This window comes from Strongylocentrotus purpuratus, unplaced genomic scaffold (genome assembly GCF_000002235.5).
Source record: "Strongylocentrotus purpuratus isolate Spur 01 unplaced genomic scaffold, Spur_5.0 spur5_scaffold_7, whole genome shotgun sequence".
NCBI classification, from domain to species: Eukaryota; Metazoa; Echinodermata; class Echinoidea; order Camarodonta; family Strongylocentrotidae; genus Strongylocentrotus; species Strongylocentrotus purpuratus.
In genome coordinates, this window is record NW_022145613.1 from 8065299 (window position 1) to 8085032 (window position 19734).

Below are 19734 nucleotides of genomic sequence, written 5' to 3' on the forward strand. Positions count from 1 at the left end.
GCTCTTTTAGTACTGATGGGGGCTCTTTTTTATACAAATATCCATTGAATTGGTACCTATGATACTCCTTAATTATTTGCTATTTCATCATTATCATTTTAATCAGCATTTTCCCTCTTACAAATTTACAAGCTACATAGCTGTTACTGACTTTCATTCTGTGATGACATTCTCTCGATTTCTTCCCGTTCTGCACATTATTTCCTCCTCATTATTGGGAGCAACATTTACATTCTTTCTTTACTGAGCCGCATAGCGGCGAGGCAATTTTGTGTGTGTGCTATCTTGGACAGGCGCGGATCCACGGGCTGGTAGAATTCTACCGGCCCACCCCCCCCCCCCAGCCGCCCAAACCGGTAAAAAATGGATAGTAACGTAAATTTTACCTTAAGAAATAAAATAAAAACGCCCCCCTTACCTGCCAGTGACACAAATGCGGCATCAAAATATTTGTGCTTCTCTGACCGTAATTAAATGCCTAAAACCCCTGAACCCCCCCCCCCCCCCACCAATTTACGCTCACTACCCTCTACCTGATCGTAAATACTTTAGCCCCCCACTTTGATTAACGTTCCGCGGGGCCTGTGTATATCATATATACGCATACAACACTGATCTTTATGATGTCTTTAACGTGAAATATCTTCTTCTCCCCTTGCAAAAGAGAAAGAAAACAAAGTCATTAAAAGGGATTAAGCGACAAATAATGATTGTGATTCAAATTGATGCAAGGATTGCTTTTGAATAAGCACTGCTATTCACCCGAATCTTCTCTGTAAAAACAACTTTTACAAATCTTAGCCATGCTTACTGAGTTGAGACGTTCCATTTAATGTAAAATATTCATTAAAGAATCATCATCATCAATAGTGATCTGTCAGTTCATGACAGGTTCAGTGGCCCATTAAAAATTCCATATCAAGTGTCTCTCCAAGAGAGACACTTGAAGAATACACTTCTCCTAATCTGACCTAATCTATCAGTATTAGTATGAGCCAATATAAAGTTATTATTCTTTATTCAGTTCAGTATAATGCTTTTCCTCAAAAATAGTTTCGCTATTTTTTTTAGGGTTGAGATGCTAAGAAATGTTTCAAATGTACATTACACAAACCCTGAACCATTGCAAAATGATGGTGGTTCTCACTCTCTCTATCTCTCTTTATTTCAATCATGCATTATCAACTACATATAAAGCAGCAACCAAAAACTTAGGGTTATCTGAGATAGGTGAAAGTAAGAGTTAAAAAGAAAGTCATGCTAAAACGGCGCTTCACCTCCCTTCCTGAACAAAATGAAATAAATTAGTGGTCCTCCTCTCCAGCTCCCCCCTCCCCTGCTTTAATATTTACCGGCCGACTGAGTCGGCGCAAAAATGTCCCCCAAAAACTGGACCCCCCAAAAACAAATATATGTGCATTCACTCGCCGATTCGCCGCTAAATATTTTCTCAAGATTTGGGCCCCCCCCCCTCTTGCCACCAGCTGGATCCGCCCCTGATTTTGGACCCCCGTAAGTGATGTTTTCCTGGCATCTACTTACATGCGAAGCATCGTCCTCAAGCTTTTTTTTTGTTGCTATTTTGAACCCTGTATTGTTTTCCTGGCATCTACTAACATCTTACTGTGTGGGTCGATCTGGACACATGTATGGCGTTTTTCTATGCACATCACATTTTCACTTGGCAGCCCAAGGAGGCTGGGGGGGGGGGGGAGGAGGGGTTAAACTCCCTACCCCCTTCCCCACCCCCCCCCCCCCCCCCCCCCCCCCCCCCCCCCCCCCCCCGTAGATCTGTCCAGGTTACCATATCATTCCACGACATCTTGGTCTTCTTCTTCTTCTCAATAGGGACTTTTAGATTTGCGTGGACGTCCTTTTAAGGCACTGGCAGTCACATGTGTCGTATTTTTAAGCACTGGCAGTGCCTTATAATGAGGTCACACGTTGCAGTCCACATTCTCATCGTGCAAATCTAAAAGTCCCTAATATTGATTTACTGGTCGAGGTTCATTATTTGCTGGTCATTTGAAATCACCAGATTTCAGCGGGTTTACGCAATATTGTGTTAAAGTTATAACAGAAAAGATAATCTTTATTTCATAATTCCACAGGGGCGATTTTTAATTTTGCAATCGCCCCCGTGAGCATCCTGACGGGGGCGATTATATAGCTCACGGGGGCGAATCGCCCACCGCCCCCGTGTATTTTGAGCGCTGATGGCAAGTGGGTATATTTATAAAGATGTTGTTGTCTGTCCATCTGTCACGCCCATCTCTTCCCCTTTGTCTCTTTTAATCCCTCTTGCTTATAATAACGCATATATTGTGGAGTAGCCCTTTCACAAATGGGCAGGGCTTAAATTAATCCAAGGCCATGGCCTTGGATGCCCCTTTGATTGGCCTCAATGCCCCTCTCACTGGCCTTGGAGATTTATTGTGCCCTTTCCAATTCTTCCTATTTGTGCTGTAATATAGGAATGTGCCCTACAAAAAAGTGGCCTTGTTCTAAAAATATTGAAATTTAAGGCCTGAATGGGTAACACCAAATACAAGATTAGGGGGTATTTTTCTAAGTCTGTATAACGTACATGAATCTTACTTTAGTATTCTTTGTTCAGAAAATATCTAGTCTGAAAGATCATAATTTTTGGATAAACATTATTTACTTGAATGGAAAAATCCAGCATTCATATTTTTGTGCAAGTTGAAACTTTAATTTGCTAAATTCTGTATACAATTATAAAAAACTTCTGATGTTAACTAGGAATTAATAAACAATTTAAAATGATCACACAAACTTTGCCCCATGTAATGCAATTTATTATTTTATTGACTTACATGTAAATGAATCAGAACTATGAGGGTTGGTGTCTTGATGAATAATGCCCCATGATTTCCTTTACTCACATAAACTTACCTCTCTTTCCTTTGTAGAATATGAGGAGAAGCCTACCATCTCTGAGGAGCGTTTAGAAGCTCTGTGTACGTTGACTTATTCAGAGAATGCAGACTTGCAGAGATCGGCAGCACTATGCCTAGCAGAGATCAGTGAGAGATGTAAGTCAGTAGAATCAGAAAGATTTATGTCTATAGAATTTCAGCATGATGATCAATATAATGATAGTACATGCAGTAGGGTTACCCCATCATTATTAACACTGCTCTTCCTAGTACTAGCCCTGCAGTTGTTATTACCCCAGTATTGCCAGGTACCCCGTTAAATGGAGTGGGTAATGACCTTGTCCGAGAATGTAAGCAACATTCAAGGATGGAACCCGGTATCTCTATACTTGAGGGTCAATATACCACAATGCACCCACCTATTTACTGTTTGATAGTCGTACAACATTTGCATCTCTTCGTTCATGTTTCCCGGTACTTAAATGTGATTTCATAACTGAAGGACTCGAAAGGTACAATTGATTGCAGTTGTCTGTTGCTGGGCCCCTGTAGTGGTCAGATGCAGAAAATTAAAGAGAACATACCCATTTGTGATGCTACATGTCAAGATACTTTTCTATTTAAAGAGGTTCATGCGGGGGTATAAAGTCGTTCATGAAGTAGGCAACTTGGCGATCACTCACTGCACTATATAACACTGAGCCAACAGGTATTATGCTCCTGTGCGTACATCCGTGTTCTGCCCTCTATATACCCAAGCATGAGAAACTTTAAGATCTTTTTGTCGGGGTTAGACACTAACAGGGGCCCGGGACACTTGGGCACCCAAAATCTAAGTCTGTACCCCCAAAATTCTGAAATTTTCACATAGGCCCATGCATACAGACTCAAAAAGCCTAATCCGGACCCCCTACCAAAAAAGTTAGTGTGAAGTCCTGTTTTGTGTGTGAACCAAGTTGTTAAAACCTAATTCTATAGAATTGTAATCCATTATGACATTGTTTTCTTGCTTGTGTGTTTGTTTAGTAATGCAGCCGATATCAGCCAAAGTGATGGAGCCCATTCTTGTCTTGATGGAGTCAAGTGATGTTGAGACGCAGAAAGCCGCTTCTCTTGCACTCAGTAACTTTGCTCTCTGTGGACATGGTAAGACTTTGATGTCCCATGTCTCTTATCATTTTTTCTTTACCTGTATAGTACCTTTCTCATTCTTAAATTTATTTTCCCTTTTTTCATACAAACTGTATCCTCGTTTACCCTCTCAAAGGCCTTCTTTGTGTACCTTAATCTTGATTCTTACCTGGTTATCCACTTTTTTCCTTTCCAATATTTCTTTCATCTTTATTTTTCTTGTGATGTTTTTTTCTATATTATTTTAATATTATATATCTCTACATGCATGTGTGTTTCAGCAACATTTTGTCTCTCTTTTTCTTTCCATTGCATCAAAAGAAATAGTGAAATCAAACTTATTTTAGTCACAAAATAGGACTTGAATGTTCAAGAAAATATATTTATTCATTTCGACCTGCTTTGAATACCTGTAATGATTCATGAACTTTTGTTTGTACTTTCATGAAACAGAGAGTAAAAAAAGTGTTCTTATGAAGTAAGTTACTCTACCCACCTCTCATTCTTAGTCACTGAATTAAACGTTCACATCACCATGTTTTGCAATTGAAATCATATCTGTACAATATTTAGACATTTCTTCTTGGATCTTTTCTATCCAAGTATTTGACTTTATCGTATGATTGTATTTGAATGTCACAGAGAGCAACAAGAGTGTGATCGTGAAGTGTGGCGCCCTCCCGGTACTGATCAAGCTTCTGTCATCAAACAATGTAGAGATCCAGTGCAATGCTTGTGGATGCATCACTACTCTCGCTACCTCAAGTAAGTCTTCATATATTTACTTCTTCCCTTAAAGCCCCTCTGCACTAGTTTGGCATGGAGGGATTAGACGTCCCACCATGGTCGCCAACAGGTGGTTATCTCATCAAATCAGCTCTCAATTAACATAAGAAAAGGGCATCATGGGGGATCAACGGGTACCGCTTGTATAGAGGGCGCAAGTAGCTATAGGTAGTGCAGTGGGGCTTTGAAGCCTTGTTCAGCAGGCATTACGCATAAAATTTTCTTCAAAAACTCTCTTGAGGCGAGTTGGCTCAGTGGGTAAAACATCTACCTGTCGAACTAAAGATTGTGGGTTCAAATCCAACCTAGGTGGATGACTGAAACCTGCGCTGTATGTTAACGTGCCCCTCCCCTGCTTCATAAACACACGCTGTGTTACAGTGGAAAACTCTGTCTCTCAGATAGGATGTTAAATGGAGGCCCTGTGTAGAGGAGCGTCACGACCTCAACCCACTGTAGTTTTTGTATAAGACTAGGAAGAAACCCTGGTGTTGTGGTCAACTTGCACATCCCCAATCAGATATACTAAAATGTGAAGATGATATTTATCCAGTGGTACATGTTAAGCCCATGTACTCCTCACATGTTTTGCTGTTTTTCAGTCTGTCAATGATAAACAGAGTATATCACTTCAATGCTCAGAGATGTTCATCCATGATGTCGATGTACTATTCCCCTATCTCTCTCTCTCTCAAGCTCGTCTAATCTTCATTACATGCAACTCATGTCCCCTTGACCATGCTCCCTCATGCCTCGTTTCTCTATATTTTTTTTATTGCATGTTTGTAAAGTAGCACTGTTTAGGAGTTGTGTTTTCAGCACAGCGCAGTAGAGTATACTGATATAGTAGTTGCGCTAAACAAATTATTATTATTATAATTATTTAATTATGGTACATGTCTTTGAACTTTAATATCTCTTTTTTTCCCTTTCTCTCTCTCTCTTTCTTTGTCTCTACCTCTTTTTCTCTCTGTTTCTTTTCTCTGCTCCAGATACCAACAAAATGGCAATTGTTTCATGTAATGGTGTTCCTCCACTGATGGCTCTGACCACATCACCAGACATCAGGGTACAGCGCAACGCTGCAGGAGCATTACTTAATCTCACTCACATAGGTAACCCATCTTTACTTTAACCACGTTGCATAAACTCACAATTGATGGTAACTTTGCCATCAATGGTAACTACCATGGAAACCTTGATTTTGATTGGCTATTAAGCCCTGTTACCATGGTAGTTGCCATTGTTTTATGCAACATGGCCCTGATCATTATCAAATATACCGGTAGGCAGAAACGCCCTGTATAAAAGGAATATAATTAAGGTTTTGTGGTTACCACACAGTTAAACAGAATCATTGAATCATGCAGGTTTCTTGTGTTCCATGGCAATCAGCTCTTTTATCAAAACTATTTTGAAATTTACAACATATCTTCTTCCTTAAACTTTAAAATTCAATTTCGAATACAGTGATTTCATATAATTATGATGCACATCAAAAGTAGCTTTTGTTTGTTTCTGAAGATAAGGTGATATTTTATTATACATGTATACTGTTGAGGGGACAGAGTCAAATCATTTTATCACATGATTTGAGATGTGAAGGTGTTATTTCAAGCACCATTGTTACATGAATATCCATTGATAAGATATTGATCTATCTTTTCCTCTCTTGACTTGAAGTGTACTGAATGATGTGAACTCATTAGTGGTAGCTTAGCCCCAAACACTACACAATGAGTGCCATTAGCTCCCATTGAGTGGTAGATATAAGCTCTTCACAAAAGACCAATACTTGTATGACATCTGTATCGGGGCATCAGATTGATACCAATGTACTGTATTCAATAATATTTCTAAATTGGCTACCCTATGGTTAATTAATTTTCATAAAGACAGCTATGTATTTACCAATATATATGTTTACCAAATTTCTCCTGTTCTTCTGCCTTAGATTCCAACAGGACGGTGTTAGTGAGCCTGGGAGCCGTCACCACCTTCCTAACATTGCTTCAGTCGCGGGACACCGACATCCAATACTACTGCGCAGCGGCACTCAGTAACCTGGCCGTGGATGAAAAGCATCGTGTTGCCGTGGTGAAGGAGGGTAACCATCAGGTCATCAAGATGCTGATCAGTCTGTTAAGCTCACCTGCTGATAAGGTACGTACCAAGCATTGCGGGCCCAGCACCACAGAAATAACAGTTGCCAGTTTGGATTTTGTGGGGTGAAAAGTTTAGGTACATCCTGGATTTTGAAATGTAATTTTTACTTCTTCATGAACTTTCCATGTAATTGGCTTGTCTGGGCACTTACATATATGTACTGCAAGTTTGATTTGATGGTTTTTGGTTGATGGTGTGTTTAACACGACTGTTAAGAAAGCATGTGTGTGCTTGTAAGTAAGAACTAGGTGACTGATGGCTTTAAGCCCTCTCCGAGGGACATGGTAGGAGAGGACTTGGTAATGAGGATTAACGCTTTACCAAAGGGCACTAGCGCATCGACCAAAACCACGAAGCTACAAAAGAGTAGTCATTGTGATGTCATTGAAAGCAAATGGCAGCCCTTACAACTGTGACTCTTGGCATTTTTAGCGGGTCGGTTCCCTTTTTCTTGCTTTTATATGCATATTGCGGACCATATATATGAAACAAATAATTCATGTTTGAAATTTGTGCATTAGTGATATGCCCTGCACACTGTTAAGTCACAATGAGCCAAATAGTGAATTGGACAAGTCTCATCCATTATACGATCGTGACTTCACCTGCGAGCAGTGTATATAAGAATTATTTGTGTATTAGATATTTATGTACCGATGCAAGGGTTGAATCTGTGTTTCCTTTTTTGTGTGACTCACACTGTATATTTCATTCTATTCCTCCTTACAGGTGAAATGCCAAGCTTGCTTTGCCCTCAGAAACCTGGCCTCAGACGGTGAGTCCTCAATAACCATTTCCTCCTATTTTGTCGTCTCTAGAGAGAAAATGCAATTCATGACTCTCTGCAATGGTCAATCGTGTGAGCTCATCCAAATGAGCTACTAAAGACTGTATTTAAAGCCTGTCTGCAATAGTTTGGCAAAGAGGGATTAAACCTCCCTGCCTGGTCACTGACAGGTGGTTATCTCATCAAACCAGCTCTCAATTAACATAAGAAAAAGAGGATCATGGGGCACCAATAGGTAACGCTTAGGCATTGTTTGCTATATAGAGGGCCCAAGTAGCTACAGGTAGTGCAGTCCTGCTTTAATTCTTCACGTGTCACTCAATTGATATTCCTGTGCTACACTGCTAAATTGTATTTTGACAGGGGTAGTTGTTACCAATGGCTTCTAGTTTATTTCAAAATATCTAATATAAAACTTCCTTATTCTGGTGATAAAAAAGGGTTGTCATGCAGCCAACTAAGACTAGGAATGGGTAATTATGGGTATTTAGGTGGGTTTTTTTTTTCTTTAATGCGAATGCAATCCTTTTAGTAATTGTTGGCTATTGTTTTTGCCAATCAGATCTTGCGGCAAATGTATTAGTCACTATTTGTTGCAAATAGAATGTTCAAAAGGCCATTGTATCCTTGGACTTTATACAGCTGTAATTCTTATTGACTTGATTGACCTGACTGAACTTATTGAGCACATTGTAGTCAACTATTTCATTAATTACTCATAATAAGATGACCTTAACAGACTAGCAAGACACAATTACAATAACCTTTGAGTTCTGACAAGCATATCCAGTACTTTGCTTCAAACATCACATTTCATGCATGGCATACCCATTGTGATAATGATAAGCCTGATTCAGATAAAGGACAAGGTTAATGAATTTCATTGATGCGTGTGGATTAGTATTGTATTATTTCCTGGTAAGCTCAATTGTAGAGTTCAAATGCATTCATTCATTCAGAGTAATACAAATATTGATATAGTAATGAAATGTATGGTGACGGGAATGTTTTTGCCTTTTTACCCTTGAGCACATCGGCTAATAACTTGTGATCAATTTTGTATTCTGAATGATTTTAAGATTAAAGCACTGGAAAATATCTGTGCTGTTGACGACAGTGGTGTTGATAATTATGATGATTAAATTAACTAATTATTGAATCGGCTATTACAGTCTGCACTATGGAATTAGATCAGATTTATTGTATCCCAGTATCAGTATTATGTCAGTGTTTGCAGTTTCATGCATTTGGTCAGGAAGCTGAGCCCTGGAAATGTTTTTTTTTTTTAAATAATTTTAGAATTCATATCATCCCTGTTTCCATCTTTTTGTTATCAGATGAGAATCAGGTTGCCATAGTAACCTTAGGAGGACTCCCTCATCTTCATGCCATCATGAGGGATAGCTCCAAGGAGACCCTGTCTGCTGCCATCGCTGCTCTACGTAACCTCTCCATACACAGACTCAATGAGGTATGTACATTGGTTATAATTAATCGTATAGCACAGTGTTGACAAAAGTTGAAAGGGTCTGAAAGAGATTTTGTTCAAGGGAAAGTCCATCCTGGCATCGAGTTGGTTTCACAAAATGGATAAGGAAATGAACTAATCAGGGTGAGTGTGAGGAAAATCTTTCCAAAGGATAAGAAATTAGTTAAGTTTTAAAGTTCATTGAAAGGAAGAATAACAGTTTTAACATAATGATTGATCATCATAAATTGGCAGCTCTGTTTGACTTGCCAGGGCCTCTCATTCATTCATTGTTTACTAAAATTTCATAAGTTTTGTCACTTTCTGCAAAGAAATAGATTCACTCGATCACCAACAACCAAGGAAATGTAAACACTTGAAATTTTTAGTACAATTATTATCATCTCTCACCTCCATTCGAAGGCCACCCATGATGAGGGATGCATGATGGCGCTACCACTACAGCTTCAACTTTGTTGATAGAACAATCACTCTATACTCTTTCCCCTCCAGATCTCAGCTGTTGAAAAGGGAATTTTGGAAAAGATAACTAAATCCCAAGACAGCTCATGATGTGGGTCACTCACTGAGCATTGCCTTAGCCTTTAGCACTTCAACTATCATTACCACTACCATTACCACTGCAACTACCACTACTACTGCCACTACCTCTACCACTGTCGTCACCCACTACCAACACTACTACCATTACCATTGCAACTACCACTACCACTAGCATCACCTCTACCGCTACCACTAATACTTAACCAATATTCCTACCACTACTACTACCAATACCAGTACCACTTCCTTTCCCCCTGATCACTATCTTTATGTTGATAAACCAATCACTCTATACTCTTTCCTCTCTAGATCCCAATTGTTGAAGAGGGGGTCTTAGAGGAGATAACGACCATCCTAAGATGGCCCATGATGTGGGTCACTTACTGAGCATTGTCTTAACCTTTATCCTAGCACTACAACTATCATTACCGCTACCATTACCACTGCAACTACCACCACCCCTACCACTACCAATACAACTACCCCTACCACTATGAATACCATTACCACTACCAATACCACTTCCTTTACCGATGACCTTTATGTCTATAAAACTAATCACTCTATACTATTTCCTTTCCAGATCCCAATTGTTGAAGAGGGGTTCTTAGAGGAGATAACAACCATCCTAAGACGGCCCATGATGTGGGATGCACACTGCCATGCCGCAGGGACGTTACGCAACCTAGCTGCTGGCAGTAAGACCAGGGTAAGATTACTTGTAAAACTACTGTAAAACCAGGTGGTGTTTCACAAAGATCCTAACTCGAACTTAACTCTAAGTTGGACTTCAACATTATGGAGAGCCATTAGTAGCCTTAAAATATAATATATTCAAAAGAGAAAATTCAAGTATTTTAGACTTTTTATATATTCCGCATCAAGAACATAAAATCTCCTTGATGATAGAAAATATGAATGATTTGAACATTTTATGCCTTTTAAAAGAACTTTTACAAAATATTTTCATAGATACTAACAGCTTTCCAAAATTGTTAAGTCCAACTAAGAGATAAGTTCAACTTAGGATATTTGTGAAACACCCCCCAGAAGTGTGGCTAATTTTGTGGACATGAAACTTTCACTAACTATACCAGTGGTTCAGATTCATGATAATTAAATGCTGCAAAACAACTGAATCCAAACTGACACAACATTGAACGTTTTATATGGCGGAAGTTTCTTGGAAAAGGTAGGTAAATCTCTCATGGTATGGACAAGATTATGATAATATTGAGTGAAACTTTCCAATGTGTATTTGTTAGAAATTAAGTGTTTCAGAATCATAATGTAAACTGTGTTTTTATGACCAAAAGACACAGCTTAATCACTTGGAGGCAAATTTTTAAGAGTTTATTGTTCATAAGGAAGGTGCATGTGTTTGGTAATCTTAACCATGCCATCTATACCTGATCTTCTTGTTTACTTGATTAAAATTTTCACATTTGATGTTTCTCCTTAGATGATTTTAATTTGTTATGTACAGAAATATTTAATTCTGGCATCTAAATTTTCAGATGATTTGAGATCTGGTTTCCTGTATAAAACCTAAGTTATAGGAATATTTTGTTTTAATTAATATTTTGTTTCAATAAATCTTTAGATGATCTTGAGCTCTGGTGCCCTCGATGGGTTAATATCAGTGTTCCTGGAGTCCACCTCACCCGTCGCCGTCCAGACTGAAGTGACCGCTGCACTGGCCATCATAGCTGGCAATGGTATGTCCACTAGCAGCATTGTAAATGTCAAAATCATTGGTGGGGGTAGGGCTCAGAGAACATGTGCCCCCCCCCCCCCCCAACAAAGAAAGGGAAGAGAATGGGGCTGGACCTAGTGCCTTACCCAACAATTCACTATTGTCATTTTATTGTCTAACATCTTGCTGGTGGTAGGATCAATTGCAAAGGAGTGGAGGAATGTGTAGACATATATGGATTACGGACCTTTTTTTCTTCCTCCAGACAAGTTTGATTCCTCTGTCCATTATACCTACAGATTATTCTTTACTTTAAATTGTCATATTCACATACATTTAGTAGGTCAACTGGTTTAATTGATGATCAACCATGCTTTCTGTTATTAAACATAGTTATATTAAAGTAGAGGTGTTGTGGACTAGTGGATAAGTCACCTGACTGCAGATCACGAGGTACGGGGTTCAAGTCCCGCCGTGGCACTAATGTCCTTTGGCAAGACGTTAATCTACATTTGCCACTCCACCCAGGTGTAAATGGGTACCTGATATGCTTGAGCGCTAGTTACTTTGGCAGCTCAGCTATAACCAGGGTAATATGTGTAAAGCGCCATGAGGGTCAGAACCTGACGGATACCGGCGCTATATAAATAACCATACTATTATTATTATTATTTATTTAAAACATACTTTTAATTTTGTTTCCTGTTTTGATGTGTTTAGATGAAGCCAAGCAGATGTTGCTCCATATTGGTGAGGGGCGTGTGTTCAGCCGGTTGATATCCCTTGCGTCCTGCTCACCTAGTAGGGAAGTGCAGTACAACAGTGCAGGCACCATTGGACAACTTGCTCTATTCAGTAAGCACCTACAGCTCTCTTTATTATGTCATGATATTATTAAGAGGGATAGTCTATACCATGCTCTGGTATCTTTTATCTTACATGTTTTAATTTATGTGAGGTATTGGTGTTGACCATTTGAGTGACTAGGATAAATGAAATTATTTAAGGGATGAAAAGAATGAAAATGATGGCAATGATGGTGATGATGGAGATGATGGTGGAGTTGAGTGGCTTGAAATAGTGCATGATATATTTACTTTATATCTTTCAAACCAACCTTCATGAAAATAATAATAATAATAATCTTGATCGATTGAATATCTTTGACGTCATCCATGGTATAGTGCACTATACCATGGATGACGTCATGGTATAGCATATTTTTCTTATCGGTAACATCATAGCAATGTTATGCTTGGTCACATGATGCTATGTTGACCAATCACTGAACAGCTTTTCATTAATCAAAAATATAACCTTTTTCACTTTGTCTTCTTTTCAACCTTCCTAGGTCTGCAGTCTGAGCTCATCACTATCAATATCTCCAACATTCATAAGTATCTCACTCGCTTCCTCAGGAGTTCAGATTCTAACTTCATCCACATTGCGCTCTGGACAATTGTTCATCTTCTCAAAGGTAGGCTTATGTTCTGCCTGTCAGTTTATCTGGCCATCTCCCCCTCTCTCTCTCTCTCTCTCTCTCTCTCTCTCTCTCTCTCTCTTAAGTAGCATTATATCAAAAGTCATAAACAAAATTCTTCAAGCTTATTGTTGCCTTGCCCTAGAAAATCAATCTGACACATTGGTAAACTGGGGAGTGTTTCACAATGACTAAGATCGAAGTTGGACTTAAATATGGCAGGCCATTTATGCCACTGGTTGCTCTCACCATTGGTCTCTCAATTATGATCTTTAGATAATATTTTTTCCTTCAATAATGAACTATCAAAAAAGCTGAATTCTGTAGATGTGTGACCATGATTTGTACGTCCTTTGAGAGACCAGTGCAATTAAATGGTGAGAGCAAACAGTGGCATGAACGGCCTGCCATAGTTAAATCAAACTTAAAGCCAACCTAAGTCTTTGTGAAACACCCCCCCACGAGTTCCAAGCTCTTTGTCATTTGTCCTGTTCTACAAAGATTTAATACTTCATCAGGTCAGAAATAATACCTTACTCTTGATTGGCTAATTGTCTAATAATAAATAATAATAATAATAATGTAACTTATACCGCGCCAAATCCACTCTGTGGAGTGCTCAAGGCGCGTGTAAACAGGAAACGGCGCAGTCGATTGTAACATTACTGTGTTCATCTTTCATCTCTGTTTCCTGTCTTATCAAAACTATATCTTTTTCAATGAAAATAGCAGGGTTCCAGATAGACAACCAATAGATTTCTAAGATTATATTCTAAAGTTCTTTTCACTTTGATCTATTTCTGCATCTTTCATCAGCGGAAGCATTCAGGACAGCATTTGGCGAGTCATCATTGCCCAGATTGGTGGACACCATTCTGACCTCATCTCACCCTGAACAGCTCAAGCAGCTTGCACAGACTGTCCTGGACAACATGGGTTAATCACCCGTCTCTTTGGAGTGTGACCCCATCTTTAACATGGGTTACCATAAGGAGTGATATGAACTCATCTTCGAGAGTGAGGTAACAGTCTTCTGTGAAGGGTGTGTTTGTGCCTGGTGCATGAACACATCTTAAGTCAAGTGTCTCACAGACTATATGAGGATCATGGTTGGTATTGATACACCAGTCTGTATTAAAGTGATGATGAAGATGTGACATTCTCTGTTCACAAAGACGACAAGAGGATGTTGTGCCAGGTGCTATGATGAGAAAGAACACTAAATCACCTGGATGACAACTCCCAATGTCTAACCTCTTGAGACCACTGAGTATCTTTACAAAGGGAGTTCTATTGACACATGATCAAAGAACTGTGCAGGAAAATGTAAGTTCTACATTTGGATTTGCAAGTCAAAGAGGCAATATGCTACAGAAACACTGACCTACCAGTGATTAAGCAGTGGATTGAATTGTGATGCTGCTTCATGTTACAAATATTTCGGGGAAGAGTGGTGTCATGGTTTATTATTTATACTTAACTCTTTGAATCATGAATTGTCCATAGTATTGGATTACCAGTCAAATGGATTGTATGTAACCATGTTGATATGTTACTTGCATACTTTTGATAAATCTAGACTCTTGTTGTTTGCTGGGAAGCAGAAGGATATTAAGTCATATCCTTCAACATTGGAGTTATGCCCCTCTAGCTGTCTTGTCTTCAGACTATTTATACATCATTAAAACCTTATAAACTAGATACCTTATTAAGGCGTTAGTTCAAGAAGTAATGTACCTAGCTGTGAAATATGAACCCCACCTTATACCCAAGGTTTGTTGTTATTGCTACTTTTTGTTATTTTTATACATATGATGGAGTACGTAATCACAGATTGAATTTTTGCATAGATGTAAATCAGTAGCGAGATGTCTTGATCTGTGGCTTGTACTCATCGTACAAATTTTTTTTTTCTTTTGCTGTTGTTTTGTTGTGTGGTTTTTCCCTTTCTTAATAATTCATAATAATAATTCCCTTTCATAGAGATGTAGATTACCGCTTGTGTGGGAGTATACCATTATTGAGGATACTTGATGTAGAAACTCCGCATATGTTATTTTTATTTCATTGGAAATGGAATATCACTGAAAATGCATGTTGTATTTTGATATTATAGGTTTTTTTTAAATTATTTTCAGAATTTACATACATTATTCAAAACATGAAGTCCTATAACATTCCATAGGCACTGTACATTTCCATGCAGAAACAGATTGGACCAAAGAGACGTGGTGTGTTCAAAATGAGATCCATTTCACATGCAAGGAACCTTTTTACAAGGACCAAGATGGAGGGGGAGGAGGTGGCAATTTCAATCCCTTATGGAAGATAAGATTTATCACATTTATGTTTTTTTTTGGTTTGCGGAACACCCCATTTATTTGAGGGGGAGGGAAACAAATATATCAATAGATATGGATTCTGTAAGGCCATTTTCACTCAGCTGGAACCAAGAGAAAATGATTTTCTGCTGATATTTGGTTCGCTTGTAGATCATACCATAACCTGGAGTTTTTTTTAATTTTTCCTACCCTAAACTGGATACCATTTTTTTTTTTGGTATGATATAGACTGATATCATAAAGACAGTGAAATTATATAAATATATATTTTTTTTTGTTTTTCATTTGTGACACTTGAAAGGCATTGAATATATTCACCCTTGCAAACGGCCAGTTTAGTGCTTTCACATTATGTGGCAATATGCTCTTGTCCTTATTCATTCCATACTGTTGGATGCGTTACCTGTATAATTGATAGTGTGTGCATACCTGTAGGAAACTAAATTGATATGTGTATTTTTGTGACAGGGCGTGTAAAATACAGGGGTATTTTTACCATTGCAGTTGTAGTCAAGTGCTTTCACATCAAGTCACAAACACCCTTTCGTCCTAACTCATTCCTCGATATTGCTTTGCCATTTTGAATCCCATGTAGGTCGCAATATAAAGTGAGTTATAATTGAATATGGATATAACTGGATATGACTTGTTTGTATATAATAGCAGCCATTTTCTAGTGATCACTCTTTAATGTACAGTGTTCAAACTTGATGTACAGTCTTCAGACTTGACTATAAATCTGTATATTTATGCAAGATGTTTGATAAAAGTCTGATAATGGATCATGTATATGCTGTGTTTGATGTACAGATTATGCAGAATCGAGGCAATATTTATCATCGGAGTTGACATGGCCAGAAAGATACTGTCGATCTAGAGACAGTTGAATGCAAAATGATGTATTGGGTTGTCGAATATGTTGCTTGCAACGGGCTTGAATGGAAGGAAGCCACTTTCAAAGTTGTGTGCTTTTTGCTCCTTTTATTGAGCAAACCTGATAAAAGTTTGTGAGTTTGTATATCACTTTGGCTCTCCAGCCTGTGTATACTTAGCAAGGTTTAATTTGTAATGTTATGACTTGAGTTGAGAAGGCTCAGAAATAAAATATCACTTTACATTTTTGTGTATCGTTCAAAGAGGTACATTCCCATTTTATTGCCAAGCAAGTAAAATAGTCAAATATTTTTTTATAGCTTTGATGAACAATTTGTTTAGAACATAACTCCATATATGTATTATCAAAATGATTTGTTTCACTGCCAAAAGTTTTGTTCTTCTACTTGTATTCATCAAGAAAATATCACTGCATTTTGCACTTATGGAATGTTCAGAAGACTGGTAATGTGATAGTTTGTTACTGAAATAGCACATTTAACACATCTACATGTGTATTTAATCTGGATTCTACATAAATATTCGGTAATTGGCGTCGGCCAAGTTGTCTATCATTTGAAGAATCAGCTTAGGGCAAATAGAAACACATTGATTACATTAAGCATTATCTATGTATTTTTATCCCACATCTCCCATATCTCGGCAGATGTTCACCTGAATTAAAATTAGTGAGACAATAACTAATTTCTCAGAGTTTTACCAGCCAATATTATTTCAACCATGTAAAGTAGGCAGTTCTTATGTCTACTTAAATTTTTTTAAATGGGCACTTATGATGTGATTTACACAAGTCTATCCCAACATTGCGGATACAATTTCTTTATGTGAACTGAATTACAACAATTCAAAGCATGTGACTTGAGTAGTTCATCACAAGTGAAAATACACCCAATGAATTTGAATCTGTACAGGATCTAGATTTATTTTCTTCAAGTATTTTGAAGTTGCATTATGTTGAGGAAGGGAAGCTTTACTGCAACAGCTCTTCTCCAATTCTCCATCCATGTATAATGTGTGCAATGATGTGTTGAAGTGTTTGGCGAAATAGTTTTGATTGATTTTATAGTTTTGTTTTGTTTTCTTTGTGTTTGGTCACGATGCGTGTGCCAGATTTGTGATAGAATTGCATCATGAGGTGTTTCAAGGACAGTTGACCATCTGATTGTGTTGAGTAATATCTTGCTGATTTGCAAAGGGAAGAGGAAATAAGGAAATAAGGAATACAAGAATGTTGCTAAAAGAACAATCACACAACTCAATGAAACTCCATAAATTGACATCATGATGGTGTCTAAAACAAGGAATTTCGCTCCGTCAAGAAAAGAAAAAAAATCTTTTTCTCACGTCAAAAGCACAATTTAAAAGATGTCTTGGATGTTTTGAACATCTGCAGTTTACCATTTATGAGAAAAAGCTAATCACTAACTGTGCTACATGTATTTATTATGCACCTCCTTTTTCATTGTCTTTTTTACATACGAGAAAATTCCAAGCTGCTGAAAAATTCAAAAATATGAAAAATCATGTCTCTTTATTCAGGAGTGTGGCTAGAAATACAACATAAAATTGAAAAAATAAGTATTGGGGGAAATTTTGAACATTTTTGCCTCAGCCGTTACTTAAATGAGTGTGCAAGTCATCTAAAACTTGCCTAAAATAAATATGTATTTCAAATATTGTAAAGTGTACCTCATTTTGGTTGTGCCAGTATATGTCATTTAACATAATCATGGGTCATAAACTTATAGCACTGCAAGCATAAATCAACAAGCCTGATGTATAATACATTGATCAAATGTAAATGCATATATTTTAACCTTCCCATTGATCCAGAAACAAAATTATAAATGCAAAGTCTTTTACATGTGCTCACACTTTCTGATCGTTGGTCATCGGATAAGAGTGTATTTATTTCATTCATCTTTCGTAAAGAACATTACAAGGTTAACAAATTCATCTTGTAACAGACTTGATAGTTCTGAACATTAATATTCCTTTTGTATCTTGTTTTCTATTTCTTTGGTATCTTGTTTTCTATTTATTTTGTATTTGTTTTCTTATCTTTTGTAAGCTTAATTCTTTTGAATTCAAGATTATGTGAATATGTAATCTAAATCATTGTATTCATACCTTTGTACTGATCTTTTATAATTAAAGGAGAAATTAATATATAATGAGTTTGTCAAATGAATGAGGATTGTTTCGGTAACGGTTAATTGTAAGAACATGCTATATCGTGTACTTATTAACAAGTTTTAACAATTCAATGTAGGTGTGTCATAAATTACTACCTATGTTCTAAAGCAGACTGAACAGATGTATGGCTGTTACGTACCACAACCACAAGTCAAGGAAATATTTCTTACATAGGTTTAAGTAAGCACTTGAAGCTTAGACTTTACACTTATTGATTATTTTAACTTGAAATACACTGTATATTCTAAAACAGCACTGCAGGTTGTCGGTAAGTCTGCTGTCCATAACATTATTTTCAATGAACAGGGCATTAATGAACAGGGCATTTAAAAACAGTCTTAGCCAATTGTATGGCATGGCACATGTTTATAAATTATTAAAAATATAAATAAGACATTTGATAATATATTGATTACTGTTGAAATTATGAGGATTTAATTTTATTTGTATCCCGTAAAAATTATGCATGTTTAAATAAATCTTTTAATAGGAAATATTTTGATCAGTTTCCAATACTTGTATTCCTTTGTAGTATTAGTCTTTCACACAAACTTTCTAGTTTTTCCCCACTTGTCAGTGATGTATTGTTATTCTCTTCTCATGATGCAATTATGTTATTTATTTGGAGGTTTTTGTACATGCATGTCAAATGGAAACTTTTTTAATCTAGTGTTTGCATTAAAGTTCAAAATAAAAAGAAATAATGGCACATTTGTATGTATTCATTGTTCTGACGTGTTATCAACATTCAAGATGCAGTATTTAAATAGTCCGTCGTTACCACGACAAATGGTCCTGATTATTCTTTCTGTTACATTTTGTTTCACATTGTGGAGTAACACATCAAGAGTGCTCTATAATTGAACAGAACTGTTTTGTGTGTGAAAATTTTGCAATAAAACAAAAAAGAACCAGAAGATACAATAGGAGAATCTGTCAAGAATATGAACTGCTTTTCTTAACTTGAGCAGAGTCCAGATGTAGATTTTCTTCCCATGATTTTAAACTATGCCTGGAATCTGTTTGATGTCCACTTTGATACACCTGCCACCCTCTGGCACAAGGTATTGACAGCAAAAAATGAAACATGGCTGCCAAAATTGGTGTCCATACTCTGAAATGCACAAATATTTTAAACACACTAAATAGGTATCTTATACTGTGTCGCATGTTGCACAACATCCAGTATACATGATTTTGCACACAGTTTAGACAGGCAAATGAGACGTGTCTGTCCATACCGTGTCAGATGTTCCCTCACATCAAGTAGGGAAGATATCGCACATAGTATGGACAGCAAAAGGAACCGTGAGCCTGTCATACT

The 19734-nt window shown here is 37.4% G+C and overlaps 1 protein-coding gene across 4 annotated transcripts in view; it reads left to right on the forward strand.

Annotated features, from left to right (window-relative positions):
• LOC752458 (vacuolar protein 8) overlaps window positions 1-19193 on the forward strand; it is a 56769-nt gene extending 37576 nt beyond the window's left edge. For all 4 annotated transcript variants that reach the window (XM_030974837.1, XM_030974840.1, XM_030974836.1 and 1 more), the window contains exons 4-15: window positions 2934-3056; window positions 3927-4046; window positions 4674-4796; window positions 5810-5932; window positions 6772-6980; window positions 7713-7758; window positions 9108-9241; window positions 10386-10511; window positions 11406-11520; window positions 12219-12353; window positions 12850-12975; window positions 13795-19193. In XM_030974837.1, coding sequence (XP_030830697.1) covers window positions 2934-3056; window positions 3927-4046; window positions 4674-4796; window positions 5810-5932; window positions 6772-6980; window positions 7713-7758; window positions 9108-9241; window positions 10386-10511; window positions 11406-11520; window positions 12219-12353; window positions 12850-12975; window positions 13795-13919 — 1505 coding nt within the window. In that variant the 3' untranslated portion in view covers window positions 13920-19193. The remainder of the gene's footprint in view (window positions 1-2933; window positions 3057-3926; window positions 4047-4673; window positions 4797-5809; window positions 5933-6771; window positions 6981-7712; window positions 7759-9107; window positions 9242-10385; window positions 10512-11405; window positions 11521-12218; window positions 12354-12849; window positions 12976-13794) is intronic.
• The last annotated feature ends 541 nt before the right edge of the window (window positions 19194-19734 follow it).